The sequence below is a fragment of the Aythya ferina genome, assembly GCF_964211825.1.
Source record: "Aythya ferina genome assembly, chromosome: 1".
Lineage (NCBI taxonomy): Eukaryota > Metazoa > Chordata > Aves > Anseriformes > Anatidae > Aythya > Aythya ferina.
In genome coordinates, this window is record NC_140296.1 from 170451745 (window position 1) to 170470902 (window position 19158).

Genomic DNA, 19158 nt, shown 5'->3' on the forward strand with positions numbered 1-19158 from the left:
TAATAAATACCAGAGAAAACATAAACAGAAGCTTTAGATGTGGGCTGTGGCATTTAAATTGATGAATACTGTGAAAGTGAGAAAAATTATGTGCTGTTAAGTATCATACATGTATACGGAACAGGCATTGTGACTCCTGACAACCACTATCACCGAGGCCAGTAAGGCCATTTTAGCCACATTCCATTAAACAGGAAGTAAAAAACTTCATTGATGTCTTCAGATCAGACAGATACCGTAGTTAAATGGTCTTTTATCGGGCTATTCTCTAGCTGCAAGATTTAAGTCAGCTTTCATGGTCTCAAGGATGATCTGTTTGTCTTGTGATCGTATTTTTTTGTCTTAAATAATGAAAATCAATCTTCTAATCGTTCAGGTAAACCACGTTCGCACCAGGGACTTTGACTGCTGTCTGGTTGTGCCCCTCATCGCAGAATCTGGCAATAAGCTGGAACTGGTTATTAGCAGAAACCCACTGGCCTCTCAGAAAGGAAGTGCAGACCAACAGCCTTCAGCAGGCGGGGAGTGGAGTGATCAGAACAATGCCTTCCTCCAACAGACTGGACATGCTAATGTTAACACAGAGGCACGGGATCCTACAAATACTTTATAGCAAAAAATAATTTGAGTGGGACATTCGGTAATAAAAAACAATTATGGTGCTAAATCCCTTTAAGATTTTTCTGAAGATAAGGCTCAGACACAATATAGCACTAAAAAGCACAGGAGGTCAGTCTGTCTGTCTCAAGGCTTATATTAGTTCATGGTCACGTTTTAAAAAGTTTAACTCTTTGTTAAATCACTCCATTTCTAAACAATCTGCCATTAGCAACAGTACCTAAGGGCATTTTTCCCCAAACAAAAAACTGGGGAGATGTTTAAACATGATTTAGATGTACCTTTCCCTTCATCATCAGCTGCTGTTTGAGGGAAAAAGCATGGAGTTAACTTCTCCTAACAGTGGTGCCCAGGTTGATTTTTAAAAACATTTTAGCAGCAAGTCGTTGTCTGATGGCCGAGGAAGAATGGTGTGCTGGCACCACGCTTTCTTGTTAACTGTCTAGCTCTGTAATTACGGGGACCTTGATTCTGCTGGCAAGAATGGTATACTCTTCAGACAAAGCACGGTTTAGATATTTTAACAAAGTGTTTTTAGGAAGCTGCAGCATGTGGTGAACATTACTCCCCAACAACTGTGGTAAATTTTAGTAGCTCATATGTTATTCCCTATGCAATGAAATAATTAATGATAGGTCTTGCAACATGTAAGGCTTTTTAAGCAGAGACTTTTTTTAGTGAGATTGAAAACCTCTGAAGGAGGATTACTGATGAGTAAAATTGAAAAGAGTTTAGACAAACTAGAAAGGTTTTAAAATAAAATGGATTTTTTTTAACTATAGCAGTGGAAGATTGATACAAAAGCTCCTTAATGATCCATAGCCCTGTAAACTTCTACTGTCGTACACAAGCTTTTTAAGTCAAACAATTTCTTGAGGGGACTAATGTCCTATTTAATATACTTTGTTTTCAGCCTTCTTTATGATAAACTTACCCCCTACAACACGTTTTTAGAATTTAAAATTGTAAATACATTTTACAAACTTCACAAATTCTCCTGGCTCCCCTCTCCCCCCAAGCAATAAAATACTGCCAGTTGCTTTATATGCTCACCAGCAGCTGCTTTGGTTTATTCCAGTATTCGAGTTGTTATTGGTAATTATTGTTCTTGGTGAATATAAAGATACTGGATTTGTACATTTGTAGAGTCTCCACATCTAAGCAATCACCTAACAGAGTTGTTTCTGGTCAATTTAAACTGTTTAACTGTATTCCCTATTGCTGTTTCCAATACATAAACAAGCTCACCCTGCACACACAAGTATGTCTGATTTATATTTCAGCACTGCCAGAAAAGGTCAGAGTAACATTCAATGCTGAATCATGTAAAAAAAAAAGAAAAAAGTCCATGAGTCACTTAAATATGTATTTTTATTTGTAACAAATAAGTATTAAACTGTAAAGTATTTTTGTACAAATTTAATACTTTAATAGCATGATATTTATCGTCTATGTATGTTTTTTTGAAATTCAAACTGTTGCAAATATTTGTATGGAAAAAATGTATAAATTGAAATAAACAGTGATTTAAAGACAGTAGAAACGAGGTAGCATTTTTCTATTTTACATGTAGAGTAGCAGTTTGAGTAAAAAAAAATACCATGATTATGTTCATGGTACACTTTTTCCTGCTGTATGAGTAAAAAAAAAAAAGTTTGTTAGAAGTATGCAAGCTCTCTTCAAATTTAATTCATCTGAAGCTTGTGTAAACATTCATCTTATTTATCCTCATACACTGCAATGTATCAAATCATGCAGTACACAAACACGTGTAAAAAAGCAGCATGATATTTGAACCCTAACTTGGAATGTTGCTTTTGTTCCCAAGGTCATTAGCAGCATACGGCTTTATAGGGTAGAGCAACGATGGCAAGTTTTACATCATTCACAAGTGCAAAGTGGGAAAAAAATTCTGTGGCAATGATTGTAGCTTTTGTTTCTTGTTATAACAAGATTAAAATCCATAATCCGTCAAAGCTTCATGCCCATAATTCTGCCACATTACAAGCAGGGTAGTTTAGATTTCTCTAAACTATTTTTTTGACTGAAGACCGAAGTGCAACTTTGGCACATCAATAACAGATTCTTATCAATGCTGCAGCATGAGGAAATAGATAAAACTTGGTAGGGCTACAGTGTTCAAACTACAAAATGCCCATGTATTATTCAAGGATACTTCTGGATCCTAAAAGAACTCTAAGTTCCTTCTTCACCAAAACAAAAGACTGATAAGGCTTTTGATGACTAATGCACCAAGGAAAACAGATCTACTAAAAACAGATCACTGAAAATATAAAAGGCTCACTTTAAAATAAGCAGTTCTTAGAGAAAATACTATTACAGGAAAGCTTTTGAAAATCATTTGCATACCCAGCTTCTCCATGCCAAAAATCTTGAAAAAAATGGGTGTATTCATAAAGAGGATAGTTAATTGTCTGCTAGCTTTTGAAAAGCTTCCTAGGAGTTACATGTTGCAAACTTAGACTCTGAAGTCTGGAAGAACCAAGTGGGGATTCTTGTACTATTGGCTGTGAAAACAAACAAACAAAATGTTAATCAGAGTTTAGACCAGATCTAAACTACAGTAACAGCATCAAAAAATAAGAGCTCTTTACCCGTGACAGATATTAGATACAGTAAGAAAAAAATAATCTGTTAAGCATGTTTGCCTGTATAAAAATAGATCTACTTCAATGAAGACATTGTATGTAAATGTGTTACAGCAGATCAGCTCCTAAAAGTTGACTTCTGTGCACAAAGAATAAGCTAATAAAGAGTCTAAGCTAGTTCATAATTAGTAACATTTAGTAACAAGATGTATAAATTTACTACCCCTGAAATTATAACCAATTTTTCCCTGTTGGTCACGTTACTCTGAGAAAATATCTGCCAAACCTGACTGCTTCACAAATTACTGGTCATCTTGAAAATTTTAATATATTTAAACTTTGAATACTTTAAAAAGTAAGGAGATACTTACAGAGGATGTTTTCGTGGCATCCTCAGGATTCTCTGCATGATTTCGTTGTCTTTTATACGGACTTATCTTCTGCTGTGAATCACCCATCTGGTCTTTTCTGAGATCTGCTGACTCTTCTTTAACCGGGTCAGTGCCAGGTTCAGATGGGTCCGGAGCATCCTTTGTCAGGGTAGAGGAGATTTGTTCTGGGCATGTGCTTGTTTCTGCAATTTCCTCTCTCAAAAATCTCTGTAAGCGAGTTTTTCTGGGATTGCTCTTGTTAGTGACTGCTCTCCTGAGGTGCTTCTCTTCGGCTATAACATAGACACGGCAGCGCCCTCTGGTCACGGCTGTGTACACGTGCTGCCAGTGCTGACGCCCAGGATTGCCAACCACATACACCACAGTTTTTTCCTCAGACCCCTGAAACATATTTAAAAACAACTTATAAAATGAAGATCTCCGGCGAGTAGTAAAAAATAAAAAATGAAAAGGACAGCTTACAACAACAGACAAGTTGGAGACAGACAGGGACACTCCTGACAGTATTTTCTGTCCTGCATTCAAGGAATTTTAGTTTTGAGAGAGCTTTGATACTTCCTTGTGAAAATACAGTGCATTAGCGAGATAAAGGCATGAGAAAGCTTTATCACCCGATAGCTTTGTTTTGCTTCAGTTTTTACCTGAAAAGTGTGAATAGTTTTGGCCCACGCATGTTTTATACGGCAGAGCTTCTTCAGAGCCTTGTACTTCACAGTGAATGTGGAGCCGTATGTGCTGCTGATGGTCAATAAGCGCTGTTTATTAATTTCTACATCCTAAAGAAATAAATAGCATAAGAACACTTAGCAGTAAGCTTGTATCAGCAGTTTGATCAACGTCTATACTTCCACACGTGTCTATATGCTACCTTTCCATGGTATGATTGCTGCTGTGTCAACCAAGTGAAATAGTTTCAGAACACACTGAGCCCAAAAGATTACTATCTTTCACTGACCATCTTCAAGGAAAATACTTTCACTGTACAGGGTCTACCCTGACTCCTCTTTAGTATGAAAAAAATCCAGGAAAGGAAGTTTTAATACCCAGAAATTTTCAATTACCCTAGGACAAGATGAAATATTACCAGCGAGCCCATTTAACAATTTGTTGCCACAAATGAAGATAAGCCTGCTCTCTTCCACCAACCCTATACAGTCCCCAGGCACAAATACCGATATTTTCACTGGATCAAAACAATTCAATTCACTCAGGTGCTGAGCAGAAAAACATAGGATTGTGTGTTGGTGTGGGTTTCCTTCAGCTTAGTTTTCTACTGGGGGAAAACTCAAGCTGTATCATCAGCTTTATTCTTCACATAAGACTATGTGCCTACATCCAAAATACTGCGTATTTCATTCACAATACATTTGAGTATTTACAGAATTTATGACCAAAAAAAAGTCACAGCACTGAACAAGACCAGACCAACTGAAACTCATTTTACAAAAATGCCCAGAGATTTATTTTTAATTCTCTATTATAAATCTGCCTCTTGTAAAAGGGTAGCCTTTCACATGATAGGTTTTTAGAACAACTAGGTATCTATTATGGACTAAACTTTGAGAACTGCTTTGTTCTGAGGACTCAGAAAGGACTGGATCAGTTACCACTATTTCCTGTGCAAGTTCCTTCAGCAACAACTTACATCTGTTATGAAAAATATATCTCCATTGCACAATCGTTTGCCATCCTCAGCAGCTGCTGAACTGAGGGTGGTTTCTCCATTTCTGCATTTATGATCCTCTTTCTGATCAGGATCCTTTCCAAAGCCATGGCCTGGCAAGAGATCCTGGAGATATGTATTCCGTGTGCAGGAAATCTTGTCACCAATTTGAAATAAAAGTCGTCTTTTATGGTCTCTAGGTCAGAGAAAGAAAAAAGTGAGAAATGTATTTACTACGTATGCATTTACTATCACTTACTATTTCTGGTTATAACACTTTCAAAAACAAAGTGAGGTTCTTCAGGGTAAAAATTGCAAAACACTAGCTTACCTGGTTAAATGCTTTGAATAGTGTTGACAACAAAGTTCGTTTATTAGATCACAATCTTGCCTACATCACACAAAAAAAAAAACAAAAAACATGAACAGACTCATGATGTACTTAAAGAATACTAAACGTAAAACAATTACATGCCAATGCCACATTAGCATAATAATTAAAAAGCAATGGAAAAAAGTTCATCTTAGCTGTGACGACTTTCCACCAATGATTGAAAAAAATCATTAATTCAGAGTTCTGAAGATAAAGCAGTAAAATAACAGTTTTGTCTAAATATGATTGACAGTGATGTCTGTGATGCATATTTAGATAAGTTGGACTTAATTTTAAGACAAAGAACAAAACTAAAGCCTGGATAAAACCTGTCCGTGTATGTATTATAACTAGACAGAAGAGTTGGTTATTTTATATACTTGCTTTTTAAAGACATGGAATTTTAACTTTTAAATGCAGATTAAGTACTTGTAAATATCAAGGAATCTTCAATGGAAATCATTGATTTCCATTAATTTCTGCATTCAGGTACAATACTGTACCAGAATGCAGAAATAAACTTGATTTCAGAATATTTCAATATTCACAACAAAAATATGAATCACAGACTCAGAGAATGGTTTGGGTTGGAAGGTACCTTAAAGACCACCCAATTTCAACCCCCCCCAATATGGGCAGGGACACCTTCCACCAGACCAGGTTGCCCAAAGCCCCATCCGTTACCATTTCGGTGTTTCTGTGAAACCACCTGTATTACTGATGGTCTGTGATGGTTCACATAATCAGTGCTTGATATGTGAGTGAATCTTTCTTGAGAATTTGTTAGAGCCCTCCTGCCATCCTGCCCTCCTTAAATGACCAGTACTGTGCTTCCAAATATCCACATTACATATCTAGACCTGGCCCTTGTCACATCTTCTACCATTTGATTACAGCCCACCTGTCACAGCAGCATGCCTACACAGTAAGGTTAAATGTTCCCATCGTGCGCCCTGAAATTCACTGCTGCTATGATAGGATAGATTTGAGTACAGACCATGTGACGTCATCTCAACTGTCTCTCATCAGGTTAAGGTGCAACACTGTGTTTTGTGGGTTCCTCCCGGAGTTGAGCCGTCACCTGTTGCTTCTGAAGAGCTCTGCCTTGTTGCCAACAGCACAGCACAGGCTCTCGGAGAATTTACTACAGAAACTCACCACTCAGTCCATCCTTCATTTACTTAACATAAACAGTACAGATGAACACAAACACAGAGTCAAAAAGCATGGTGCAAAATAACAGAAAAATACATAGAAAATTTATAGAAAAATCTAGCAACTCTCCACAAAGAGACTGGGGGCAACCAGAAGGCTTAGGAGAAGACACCTGCTCTGTTTTTCTCTCTACTAATTTTTATGATATTGTCACTAGTCTCTCCAGCTCAACATATTCAGCTATTTTTAGATAGTGGCTGCTAGCAAAGATACTTCAATGTCTGCCTACGTGCTCTTTTACCTTCTGAAAGCAATGAACTGTGATTGTCTGGCATCCTGCAATCCAGGTCCTTCTTTAAGTAAAGCCTTTATGGCACTTTGCAAATCTGATTTAGAAGACATAAAAGATAAGGCATAAAAAGTTGAAGAACAAACAATGTAAGAAAGAAAAACATAATTGAGTATGAAATCATTTTTGCTGCTTCAATGCCATTTCAACTTTTTAAGTATGTATGCATTTACACACACACACATATATATTATACACACCACCCAAAAAGCATCATGCAGCTATCCCACTGTCAAAATGGGAGATGAGTATGATATGGAAGGAGAGAAATGCTTACTTCTCTAATAAACAGCTTGTATTTCATGCAAAATAAGTTTGTTTTTTTTTTTACAGTGCATGAGAGGTATGGATAGACCATTATTTAACCACAGAACTATACATTTAAATTTCCCAGAAGAAATCCTTTTTTAGTGTTCTGTTAGCTGAGTAAGTTACTAGAGTAAGATGAGTTGATAATATCCCCACTATTATTTTTTTCCACATTACACTGATGCATACAAAGTGGAGACCCCTCAATCCACTTATCCAATAACAATCCAAAAACAAAATGAATTATCCTGACCCCAAAACATCCTGAATGAAATAGTGGTGTCCCCTTTGCTTCCAATTTCTTAACTTTATACTAGAGTTGAGATTACATGGCTACAGCTGGTCTTTACTCAGATGCTTCACTTATAAAATGTGTAATCTTTTAAGGTTTGACAGCTTCAACCCCAGCATAAATAGACAATTATATCTGATGGCACTGGTTGAAGCATTATGACACCCATTTCAAAATGTAACTGGTGAGCTGGAGCTCTATAGCATATCCTTTGCACCAATGGGTCTTGCCGTGTGCACTTAACTCAGGCAAATCTCAAAGGATGAATCTAGCATTTAAATCTATACCACAAATAAAATGAAAAAAAAACTAAAATCTCCCCAAAATGTCAATTCCAGCCAAACAGTCTTTGCCTTACAAAAGGGAAGGTCAAGATCACAAACTGAGTGTACACACTTACTGTCACTACCCCCACCAGAAGGTAAAGCGATAAAAATGAATTTCTTCTCAGGTCTCGGCATCGTCAGTGCTTTATTCCAACCAGAAACTTCCAGCACCTCATCAAATTCAGGAAACTTCCGCTGCGAGATTCTTCACCGGAGCAATGGAGGGAAAACAGAAAAAAAAATACTTCCAGTTAAAGGATTGCATCAGCCTGAAGTTCATCATTCATAAACTTTTTCTCATTTATTATACAATACATACAGACTGAAAACAGTGTTACTAATTTTGAATAAGAAGAGGTAACAGAAGCAGTACCATAGATTTAAATCTTGATGTGCTTTTGCAGGTAAAGCACCGTGTCTACTGCAAGAATGCTCCTTACACACAAAAGGAAATCCTACCTTGTTGCATTGTCTACAATTAGTTGTGATTCAGCTCGGTGATTAGTTCGCAGTTCCACAGAAAAACCTCTTGGCTTTAGACTCTCAAAGATATCAAGTAGCATATTTCCGGGGTCTATACTTGGTAGCTGTCTAGTATCACCTAAATAGAATGCAAATTAGGCTTTGTGAGGAGCAATAACAGAACATTTAAAAAAAAAAAAAAACTGTATTGGAAAAAAAAAAAAACAACCACTGAAATTAATAAATACTCAGCCTTCCACATCATACCTCACAGGATGAGACTTTGGAATCACAAGCTTCCTCAGTACATATCATGTGAAATGAAACTTCCAAGTATCTAAGAAACTTTGTCTGGGGAGTAAGACTGTTCTGTAGTTTAAATCTTTCACATTCCTCTCTTAGTAATGCCTAACTAGCAGGTACAAATCACTCTGCATCATGAATACCAACAGTGATCATATCTTATCCAAACACATTTTGAAAATTACACATTTCAAAATGAATGCCATAAATGGCATGCAAAAACCAAACTTCTAAGAAAGCAGAAAATTGGCATTTTACACTTGTTTTCCTTTCTGCATTAAAACTAGTTGATTCTAGTATTAAGAGCCCCAAGGAACAAGTCATCTCACATCTGACTCATATGCTGACACTAGCTTCTTTAAATTTAAGGAAATGAGAAAAATTTCTCGGTTGCAAGATATATATAATAAGCTACCACGTGGAAGTCATAATACTTACAGAATCTGACAAAACACTACTAAATAGATAACAGAGATACCGACACTTTCATCCTGACAGATGAGATAGAAAACTGTTGAAGAGTCCAGTCGACCTGGTCTGACTTTATGCGTAAGCAGAAATACCCAAGTGCTTTCTGTTACAAGTTACCCAATGTAACTTTCTGAGTATTTAAAGACCCATCAAGATCAGTGGCAGCTGTGATAGTTACTCTGTATATTGTGTATTATTCAATACTGTATTATCTTAATTATTTATTTCTTCCCACTTACCTAAAATAATAAGTTTGGCAAGCTCGGCATGCTCATATAAGAGTTTTAAAACTAAACTGAGAACATGTACAGGCACCAAGCTTCCTTCATCCACAATCAGAACTGTCACAGTAGAAAACTTCCACGGGAATTCTTGTCCAGTCTGTCTCCATGATTTAAAACTATAGATGATCTAGAAATGAAACAAAATAAATTAAAAATATATTAAAAGTAAGTTCTGACACTAATGAGCTGAGAACAACTGCTTTTTAAAGGTAGCGATAGCATGGTAGAACATCTTCTACTGTTGTATTTAGAAGTATTATCTGAAATTCTGAACTCACACCTGTAAGACTCACAATACTCAAGCAGTTTTGTTTCCTTCCTCAGTGAATACATTGCTAGCTGAGATAATCAGCACTTACTTGCATTAAAGCACAGAAATGCATCCTCAAATTTGGGGCTTTAGCACAGGAAGATCAGCATGGGCGTTTTGAGAATGTCTACATATAAAAGTCTGAAGCAAGAATGCATTTGTTCTGCTACATGATATGGGAAGAATTTGCTCGTACTCCAAATACACAGTATTCTTTCTGTAAGCATGGAAACCCTTAAATCTATTTCTGTGATTATCTCGATTGTAAATTAACCAAGTTATATCTCCTTCTCCCAGTGCTGGGTATAGGACAAGTCCTTACTGCTCAAGTCATCAAGTCACACCTTGCTCTATTTGCTTACACTTCAAGCTACAGAAAACTGTTTCCAATGATTACCCCAACAATTCTGAAAAACAAATGGCAGGCCAGAGAGCACAGCTTTTTTTTTTTTTTTTTTTTTTTTTTCCTGCAGGAATCCCAAAGGCTATAAGGTCAGGACATAGGTTGCTCAGTAACAGAGCACTTCCTTCTACAGCTGCTTGTTCACACTAATGAACCCCCAACATTGCACAGAGAAGGGGAACAGGCAACTACCCAGTTTCCAACAGAACTTAAAATAAGCCCAATGTATCTTCTGTGTTATTATAATTTTTAATTATACAAGTTATTCCACACCTCCAATATCTTGGCACCTTCTGCCATCTACAACAACAGAGATTTATGTTTATTAACAAACAGTTTGCTTACTACTTTTTTCTAATAATATTAATAATAATGAAAGATTGCACAGTATTTGACTGTAGGTAGGAAAACAGCGTGAATAAAATTCATCTCATTGACCCCAGGCTACTGGTCTCTTCACCTTTGTGCAGATATCAATATGCAACAGGACACTGGAAAACAGGTTTGCCATTTAAGGAGCTATTTCTGCTCTTGTATCTGCTACAGATTACACAGAGTATAATAAATGAGAAGCTAAAAAGACCAGATGCCCTAAAAAGGCACAAATTTGAGATGTATAAAAGCGAAAAAAGAAAAGTTGAGCAAATAATGTATTTGTGATGATTGATGTATGATTCCCCAAAATGGAATGATGATTTTCAAATGCTGACAAGCATCAAAAGCATTACCATTAATAACTAAAAACGCTATAAGAAAATTTCAGTAACAAGTTTTTTTCTAAAACAACAAATAATAACACAGATTTTAAAAAGAAAATCCTTACCTGATGCAGAGTGTATGCAGGAAGACTGGTTTTTTCACTCAAAAGGCTTGCTGCTCTCCCTGTAGGTGCGGTCAATAGTACGTTCAAACAATTCTTTGTGCCAGTGTTCTCTGACTCCGAGTGATGATCAAAGGTGCCCCATTCCTCAGATGCGTCCAGGTCTCCTTCAAAGTCTTTAGAAGCAGCTTCCACTTCTTTTTCTACCTGCTTTAAGTGACGGAAAAGGCAGCTAACAACTGTGCTCTTCCCACACCCTCCTTTTCCGCTTATGATTGTGACAGGATTAGAACAAATCTTTTCCACAGCAGTCACCTGATCTATATCTACCTCTCCCTTACTTTGGGTGCCAGCTGTGGACTCCAGCTGTGGATTTTCACAGTTGTGATTGCCTGGATTATCTTCCTTCAGGTGTTCCGTTTCATGAGCCAAGACAGCATTCATTTCATCATCTGCCGTTTCTCCTGACGTCTCAAAAGTGTTAAGTATCTTTCTCGCATCAACATTCAGTTGCCACGAGCAGTTTGACAGCAGACGACCTATATACATTGCAATGTCTCTTTCAGATTTGTAAAGATGAGGCAGAAACACGAGTTTTTTCTCCCTGATCACGATCTTCTCGTCTTTCAAAAATTCAAGAGATTGCCAAGCATGCTCAATGGGCATATCTTTAGATACAAAATTAGTTAATTCATCTTGATCTTCATAAGTGTGTCCCATTTCTCTACACCGTTTCTTGAGTTTATCGTACAGAATTAATGCATTCTTCTGCAAGTCAGGAATCTGCCGGAGGAGATGTTCACACTGACAGAAGGCTTCCCATGTTGCCTCACAGTAAGAAAGTTTCAGTTCCCTGTAGGTAATCTTCTCCCCAAAAAGAATAAAAGCAAACATATTTATTTCAGATATTTTATTTTCCCTCTTGCTGGATAACATTCCTTTGAGTAAATATAAATTGCAATTCAGAGAGTGGATGCCTATAAAAGCACATGTGTTTTTCACACTGTACATAATGTTTTTCGAGCTATATGAGAGCAAAATATTAAAAAAAAAAAAAAAAAAAAAAAGGATGGAATGGTAACTCCTCTCTTTCGGTGTAAACGAGAAACTTTAAAAATCAAAAAACTCAGAAACTATAGAGAACTTATGTGCTCCTAATTAGCATGATTTCAAGATGCAAACTGCAGAAACATAGCACAGGTAAGACATTAACCAGAATATTATATCCAATTTGGAATATCATGATACTTCAAGAAACATATGACCTTTACAGAGACTAGAGAAAAATAGTGAAATACTGAGACATACAAAAGAAGATGAACTATCAAGAAAAAAAAAAAAAAAAAAACATTTAGACTCAAAACTGCAGTGAGAATGCAGATCCTTGTTACACAGAACGAGAGAAACAAGTTTAACGTGCATCAAGGAATAGTCAAATAATACATCAGTAAAAGCTTTTTAAAGGAAAGGATGTGACACACTGGAACAGATTGGACAGATTGCTGAGTCTCTGAAATTGGAGGTCTCTAAAGGCAAGTCAAAACATCTGTCAGTGAAAGCACTGGAGGGCTGGAGCTGAGGGATTAACGAATTACATTTCCGAACTATTAAACTTTACCTCTCATCTGAGCTACACGTGTGGGTAGGTGAGGTGCAGCAGCAAAGTTGCACAGAAAGCGTAGCTGGTGTCAGCAAAGGGAAACACGAAGGTAAACAGCAACTGCAAGTCCCATTTTTAAAAAACACTAGACCATACTACCTCTTACAGCATAATTTATCTACCTTGCCATGAAACATAGGTCCTGTTCTATATATTAAGAGCAGAAAATCTCATTTGCTGGTATAAAGCTGAAAAGTAGAATTGAGAGTAGAACTGAGCTTTAAATTAGCTTTCTTGCATTTGACCTGATACCTCAAGTAAGTACTTGAGGTAATACCTTAAGGAATTTTCTATTCCTTAAAGAAAAGACAAAACAAAAGGTTGTAACATGATCACGTTTAAAATCTTTTGAGAAAATAACTGTAGGCCAACTGAGGAAAAAAACGGTAAAACTGAGCCGAGTAAATCATCCAGTTTAAAATGAGCTAGACTCACCTCCTAAGTAATAAACTGAACATAACCAAAACAACACGATATTCTAATGAAGATCAAATGTAACAACCACCACACTTTTTACCCTGCTTAACATTACTTACCCTGTTGAATCCAAGTTTCCATGGCTCATTCTTTAATATCGCATCCAATTTTGTTAGCATCTCATCTTGACAATGTACTGTCTCACCATCTGTATCATCGTTTCCAGTCCTTCTTTGCCAATTCACCATATTCAAAAGACAGCAAAAATGGCGTGGCAGAAGAATTGGCAAGAACTCCAGTATCATCGGAAAAGTCAGAGCTACCAATACTGCCTTGCCTGCAACTGTATGCACCATAAACCAAGAAAGTTTTAAGCAATATACAAAAATATTTGTAAAGGTAACTTAAACTGACTCTGGCTTTTATCCTTCTGTCTCCCCTGTATCCAAACCATCTCTGATTTCTTCCACTTTCTTACTCTGTAATCCTTTTCAAATTCTTTTAGTCTATTTTCCCTGAACTGCCTTAGAAAAAAAAAATGTGAACAGATATAAACTGAAACTAAATATACTCACATGAAAAATACAAGCTACACATTTAGTTTAAGCTACACATTTAGTTTAAGCTGCATATGCAATAGCCTGTTGTAGAAAGCCAGTTCAGACTTCACCACACCTGTCCCTCCTATTTAAAAATAAGTTTCATACAGATGTACAAAACAAAAATTAAAATCCAAAATAAAATAAAACAGACATAAGATTGGAGTAGCGCAGGAATTTAGGAAAATAGTTCTCCCCCCTGGCTTTCTCAATGATCCCAAACTTAAGCTATCACTTTCCCTCTGTGGGTACCAGTCTGGGGATCTGCAAAAGGGGAATAATGAAACTAATTTCTTCTACACCTCACTTTAAAAACAAGTTTTAGAGACTTTTACATGTTTTATCTCTTGGCAAGAAAAGAAAAAAAAAAAAAAAGCAATTCTTACGGAAGTGTCAAGGAAACTTCAGAACTCCAAATTTAAAACACCAATTTTTCTTGGTTACGTATTTTTTGTTATAACTACCTTACTTACAGAAATGCAAAAGTGAAACATTTCCCCTTTGAAGAAAATGATTAATTTTCAAGAGGAGAATCAACACGCACTGTTGTTGGGTAAAAATATCTTCATTGCTTGAAGAACAAATTGTTCAAGTTGAAAACATTTAATTGACAATCAAAAAGTGACTATAGTAGTAATAGCAACATAGCATGGAGGGGGATATTTTTTTTCTACTTCCCAATGATAGAGAAAAGTTTGTAGCAAAGTAATTTAAGTTAGATATTAGGGAAAAATCTGCCAACTACAAGAGCAGGGAACAGTATGTTTAGCCACACAGTGTAATCTTCTTCAACAAAAAAGAACAAATGCATTAGACAATCAGAAGTGATCTACATATCCCATTAAAATTCATGCAGCGAACTAGATCAAAGTTCCTCCCACTATACGATCCAATCTCTTTACGGTCATGAAAAGCTCTGAAGTGCTAAGAACTTCTCTACCATTACAAAAACAAAACAAAAATCCTGAAGTTATAGAACTGTGATTTTTTTCTTTTCTTTACACGTGATTTGGAGCAAAGTCAGCTTAAGTCTAGCAGACTTACGAACTCTTTATCAGACACGATCTGTCCTCCAAAACAGTCCCCTCCATCTTTTGACCTGCCACTGCCCAGTAAGCCAAGTACTGAAGACTTCACTGACATGCACATAGTGGTGGATAGACCCAACCCAACCCAATACAAATTTATGCACAGCTGCTGCTGGATTTAAAAGACCTCCGAACCAGAGAACTGAGTCCCATGGTACTGCTGTTACCCAAGTGGCTTTGTACAGCACCAGGCCAGGGCAGCTTCTGCCTGCATCAGTAACGTGGCATTATGGAAACAGACCATTAGAGCAAAATAAAAGCTAGTGCTGAGCACATGCCTTAACTTGCCATATTTCAGTGGATTTTGCATCAAACCAGCTACACAACAGGATCAGGAGTCCCAAACCATCTCTGCTCCAGTGCTTCCACACGGAGATCCCCAGCCATACAGCCTGCTGATGGGCAGAATTATAAAACACCTAGGCAGCTAGGCTGTTCGGTGCAGCTGATCTGGACTGAGCTGAGGAATTAGCTGTTTGTGCTACAAAGAAGCAGACGTACCATTTCTGAATACATATTTGCCCGAAAACTCATAACCACCATGTTTAAGCAGTGCTGAAGCCATTTTTAGTAAGTCTGAATAAATCAATGAAATCTACGACACTGTCTTTGCACCTGTAGCACTAACAATTCCACTTCGGTAAGCCTACAGATTTCAGGAAAGTCCTTGCATGTCCACCTTTAATCAGTCAGTCGTTCTACTGCCCTCAAATTTAAAAATGTGCAAGAATTTTCGCACATTCAGAATTCTTTTGAATACACATTTCATATGAAGACATGTCAGTTTGAACAAAGTATCTTAGAGATATAATCATTAGCTTATAAAACTAACAAATTGGTACACGATATACCTACCGGATTTCAAAACATAGTGTAAGATATCAAAATCCTTGGTGTCTCCTTGTTTCTTCCCTGTTGGTGGATGTGAATATTGGAATTGTTTTAGTTTTTCTTCAAGATTTCCAAAACTCAGTGCACACTCAGGAGGAAGCCAAGTGAAAAACTGTTCTCTAAAATAATCAGGAACTTTGCATTCTTTAAGAAAGAGGGAAAAGACTTGTCGGTTGTTTTCTTCTATATCAGTTCGAAGAAAATATGATGGATATCCTTGCACAAAGTACTTCGACCCCACTTTTTTAACTTTAACATTAACTTTCCACCAAGGGCCAACTAATGGAAAACGTCCAACTGCTTCATATTCCTCTTTCGAGTTCTCTTGTATGACAACTGAAACATTAAAAAGAAAAGTGAAACCACTGTTATTGCCAGCTGTAAAGAATAAAAGTTTGGTTTAATTGGAAGGGTTATTTTGTTTTGTTCAAAGATATTTTTATCTTTTGTATGATAAGTTACAGTAAGAAAAGTAAAGAAGCACAGTTTTCATAAAATTCCCAATGACAGTCTTTCCTGTAGTATTTAAAAATGAGTACATCCAACCTCAGAAACAAGTAGGAAAATGGCTTCTCTAGGTGTGAGAGCTACAAAATTAAACGTGTCTATGAATATTTATCAAACCAATTAAAGACACAACCATATAGTTTAACACTACGACATTTATGCCAAGATAGTGTGCAATTCAATCCTGAACAACTTTGTCACAGAGTGTTGTATCATGGTGCCTGCATGCTCTTTGGACACATTTCTATACCAAGTATTTCCTGCAGCTGAACCAGCCAAAATTATAAGCAACTAACACCTCTGAAATAATAATCTGTAACATTTTGCATGACCTGGTTTGCCCCCTCTGTCCATCCTCTCTCCCTCATTCATTTAGTAAAACACCAGTCCTCAGTGTCTGCAGATGTTAGGCCTATGACATTTTTTCTGTGTATTTTCCCCGTGCTACCCAGCTGAATTTAGCAGGTTTTTTTAAACAACTTATGGATAAAATATTTCTGCTAAGCAGAAGTTGCTCCAATGTCACCAGCCTGAGTACTCAACCTAGGGAATCCTGAAGGCCAACTATCATCACGCTTACATGCCATGTAGGTTAAAAATAAAAATAAAAACATAGTCTGAATGGAAAAACTTTATGCTTTTTTACTTTTGCTGTGTGTGGTCATAGGACTGTGTGTGTACACTTCCTTCTGCTAGCTCTGTGAGATTCACCACCTACTTTGTACTGCTTTACCTTATAATAAAATCAGTATCTGGGGAGTCTGGGCTTGATTACTTTAAGATTAAGAAGGAAATAGGAATGATATAAAGGTCTCAGCACCGGGGCTGCAGGGCTCCCTCAGAGAGGCCTCCCCGGAGAAGGAGCTGGGCGCCCACCTCAGGACAAGGAGGGACACGGGGGGACACGGAGGACATGGAGATGGAGCACAGGGACCCGCCCGCCCCCCGCCGCCCCTCACCGGCCCGGCGCGGGGGCAGCGCGGCCGCCATCTCCCTCCCGGCGTCCTCCAGCAGCGCGGCCTCCGCCAAGAGCAGCTCCTCCTCGGCCTCCTCCTCCTCTTCCTCCTCCGAGTCCCCGTCCTCCGAGCCCCGGGGGTCCCGCCGCGGGGGCAGCAGCACCCCACGCAGCTCGGCCGCCGGCCCCCCGCCCGCCGCCGCCATGTCGCGCCTCGCCCGGCCCTCCCGCGGTGGCGGCGGGGCAGGGGCGGTGACGGGGGCCAAGCCCGAGGCTCTCCCCCCCCCCCCTTTTTTTTTTTTTTTAATAATTTACACTAATTCCGTGTCTCTGTACGACTCCAACCACAAAAACTCCAAATAATAAAATAAAATCTCCGGTGTATCCTATTACACTTCGCCTAGCTGCCCCCCCCCCCAAATGCTATAATACTGTGCAAAACAGGTGTGTAGATAAAACATTTTTTCCGTCAGATCCTTCTTTCAAACCACCTGTACTTCCCTGCATTGCAATCCAGCTTACTTAGCTGCTTAGTCTCTGTTTAACACTGCAGATCTTTGTCGTTTCTGAAATTTTACCAAAGAGTAGTTTTGTATTTTCTTGCACATCACTGATGAAAAAAAAAGTACCAAGCCGTATTGTGTTTGGCACTAGTGGTCACTGAAGCCCACTAGAAACCCTGTGATTCAGTGATGGAAGCAGGTGTTTTTACGACCTGTTCCAAACTGGTTTTCACTGTTCAATAGTTAATATGATAATTTTGTCAAGTTATTATGTAGCACTATTATCTTTAACAAAATGTCACATACTTCTATTTCTGTATGGTCATCCCTATCCACTGATAGCTCACAGAATCACAGAACAGTTTGGGTTGGAAGGGACCTTAAAGCCCACCCAGCTCCAACCCCCTGCCATGGGCAGGGACACCTCCCACCAGCCCAGGTTGCCCAAAGCCCCATCCAGCCTGGCCTTGAGCACCTCCAGGGATGGGGCACCCACAGCTGCTCTGGGCAGCCTGTGCCAGGGCCTCACCACCCTCACAGTGAATAATTTCTTCCAAATATCTAAAGAGCAGAGTGGAGGGGGAGAATCACATCCCTCACCCTGCTGGCCACACTGCTATTGATGCAGCCCAGGGTATGGCTGGCTTTCTGGATATTTTAATCAAAGAACTAAGTCAAGTTTGTCTGATAAGGTTTATTTTCAAAATAATAAAATTATTTCTGAATGGACTTCTGTTTTCATTTGCCTTCTCTTTAATTTTTTCACCTGTGCCCCATTTCAGCTCTTCCTTTGCTTTGCTCTGTGCTCGAGTCACACTGCGGGTCCCTTGCTGCCACTTCAGAGAACAAGCACACAGGTTCACAGAGAGACAAAAGGCAGTAGGTGCTTGTACAAAGACTGGGGGATCCTTCTGTTTTAAAACTGAGTAATTTGGTACTTTTACACTCTGAAATGCAACAGAGAAATCTTGCACTAAGTAATTTTGACAAAGCAGCTGTTAATTTGCCTGGCTTCTGAGATGTCTGCAGCGTAGGTGTGCCTTTCAAAACAGTAACCCATGCTTTTTGTACATATGTTTTGGGAAAGTGGTATATATTAAAATACATCAAATCAATATACAATATATTTCATTTTGATCTAAGCTAAAAGAGACCTAATCCTTTTTTGCATTGTTTCATGTCTCCTTCCCATACATGGTCCAGAACCTCCTTCATATGCACTGCCCAAGAGAGAAGGATCTTCTTTTTTGCCTCCTCCCTCCCTTCAACAGCAAGGGGCCTCCACCTCAATCACATGTAATCCTTCTGTCCCAGAGTAGTTCTCTGCCACTTCTCCATCTCTGGAAATGCAACCAGTGTTAGTAATGCCTATGAAAAGACAGACAGACACAAGTAAACA

At 38.2% G+C, this 19158-nt stretch overlaps 2 protein-coding genes across 16 annotated transcripts in view; one reads left to right on the forward strand and one right to left on the reverse strand.

Annotated features, from left to right (window-relative positions):
• GRIP1 (glutamate receptor interacting protein 1) overlaps nucleotides 1-2161 on the forward strand; it is a 316765-nt gene extending 314604 nt beyond the window's left edge. For all 14 annotated transcript variants that reach the window (XM_084492326.1, XM_084492327.1, XM_084492329.1 and 11 more), the window contains one exon: nucleotides 377-2161. In XM_084492326.1, the coding sequence (XP_084348452.1) occupies nucleotides 377-613 (237 nt within the window). In that variant the 3' untranslated portion in view covers nucleotides 614-2161. The remainder of the gene's footprint in view (nucleotides 1-376) is intronic.
• On the reverse strand, nucleotides 1974-17490 carry HELB (DNA helicase B). Of its 2 annotated transcripts, XM_084492442.1 has the most exons (13): nucleotides 17261-17490; nucleotides 15759-16130; nucleotides 13336-13559; nucleotides 11143-12003; nucleotides 9562-9733; nucleotides 8546-8687; nucleotides 8161-8291; nucleotides 7112-7196; nucleotides 5614-5673; nucleotides 5265-5478; nucleotides 4261-4395; nucleotides 3599-4000; nucleotides 1974-3146 (listed from the first exon to the last, which is right to left on the reverse strand). In XM_084492442.1, exons 1-13 carry the CDS (start codon nucleotides 17460-17462, stop codon nucleotides 3057-3059), a joined length of 3090 nt encoding a protein of 1029 aa, XP_084348568.1. In that variant the 5' UTR covers nucleotides 17463-17490; the 3' UTR covers nucleotides 1974-3056. The 2 variants fall into 2 exon arrangements, with proteins under 2 accessions (XP_084348568.1, XP_084348569.1); XM_084492443.1 differs by lacking the exons at nucleotides 1974-3146; nucleotides 3599-4000; nucleotides 4261-4395 and adding an exon at nucleotides 4403-4833.
• Nucleotides 17491-19158: the final 1668 nt, after the last annotated feature.

Coding starts and splice junctions, on each gene's coding strand:
- HELB (XM_084492442.1), bottom strand. CDS start 17,462: ATGGCGGCGGCGGGCGGGGGGCCGGCGGCCGAGCTGCGTGGGGTGCTG. Junction 5,479..5,613: donor TATTCAAAGCATTTAACCAG/GTAAGCTAGTGT, acceptor TCTCTGACCTAG/AGACCATAAAAGACGACTTT. Junction 4,396..5,264: donor ATATATTTTTCATAACAGAT/GTAAGTTGTTGC, acceptor TTATTTCTTTAG/GATGTAGAAATTAATAAACA.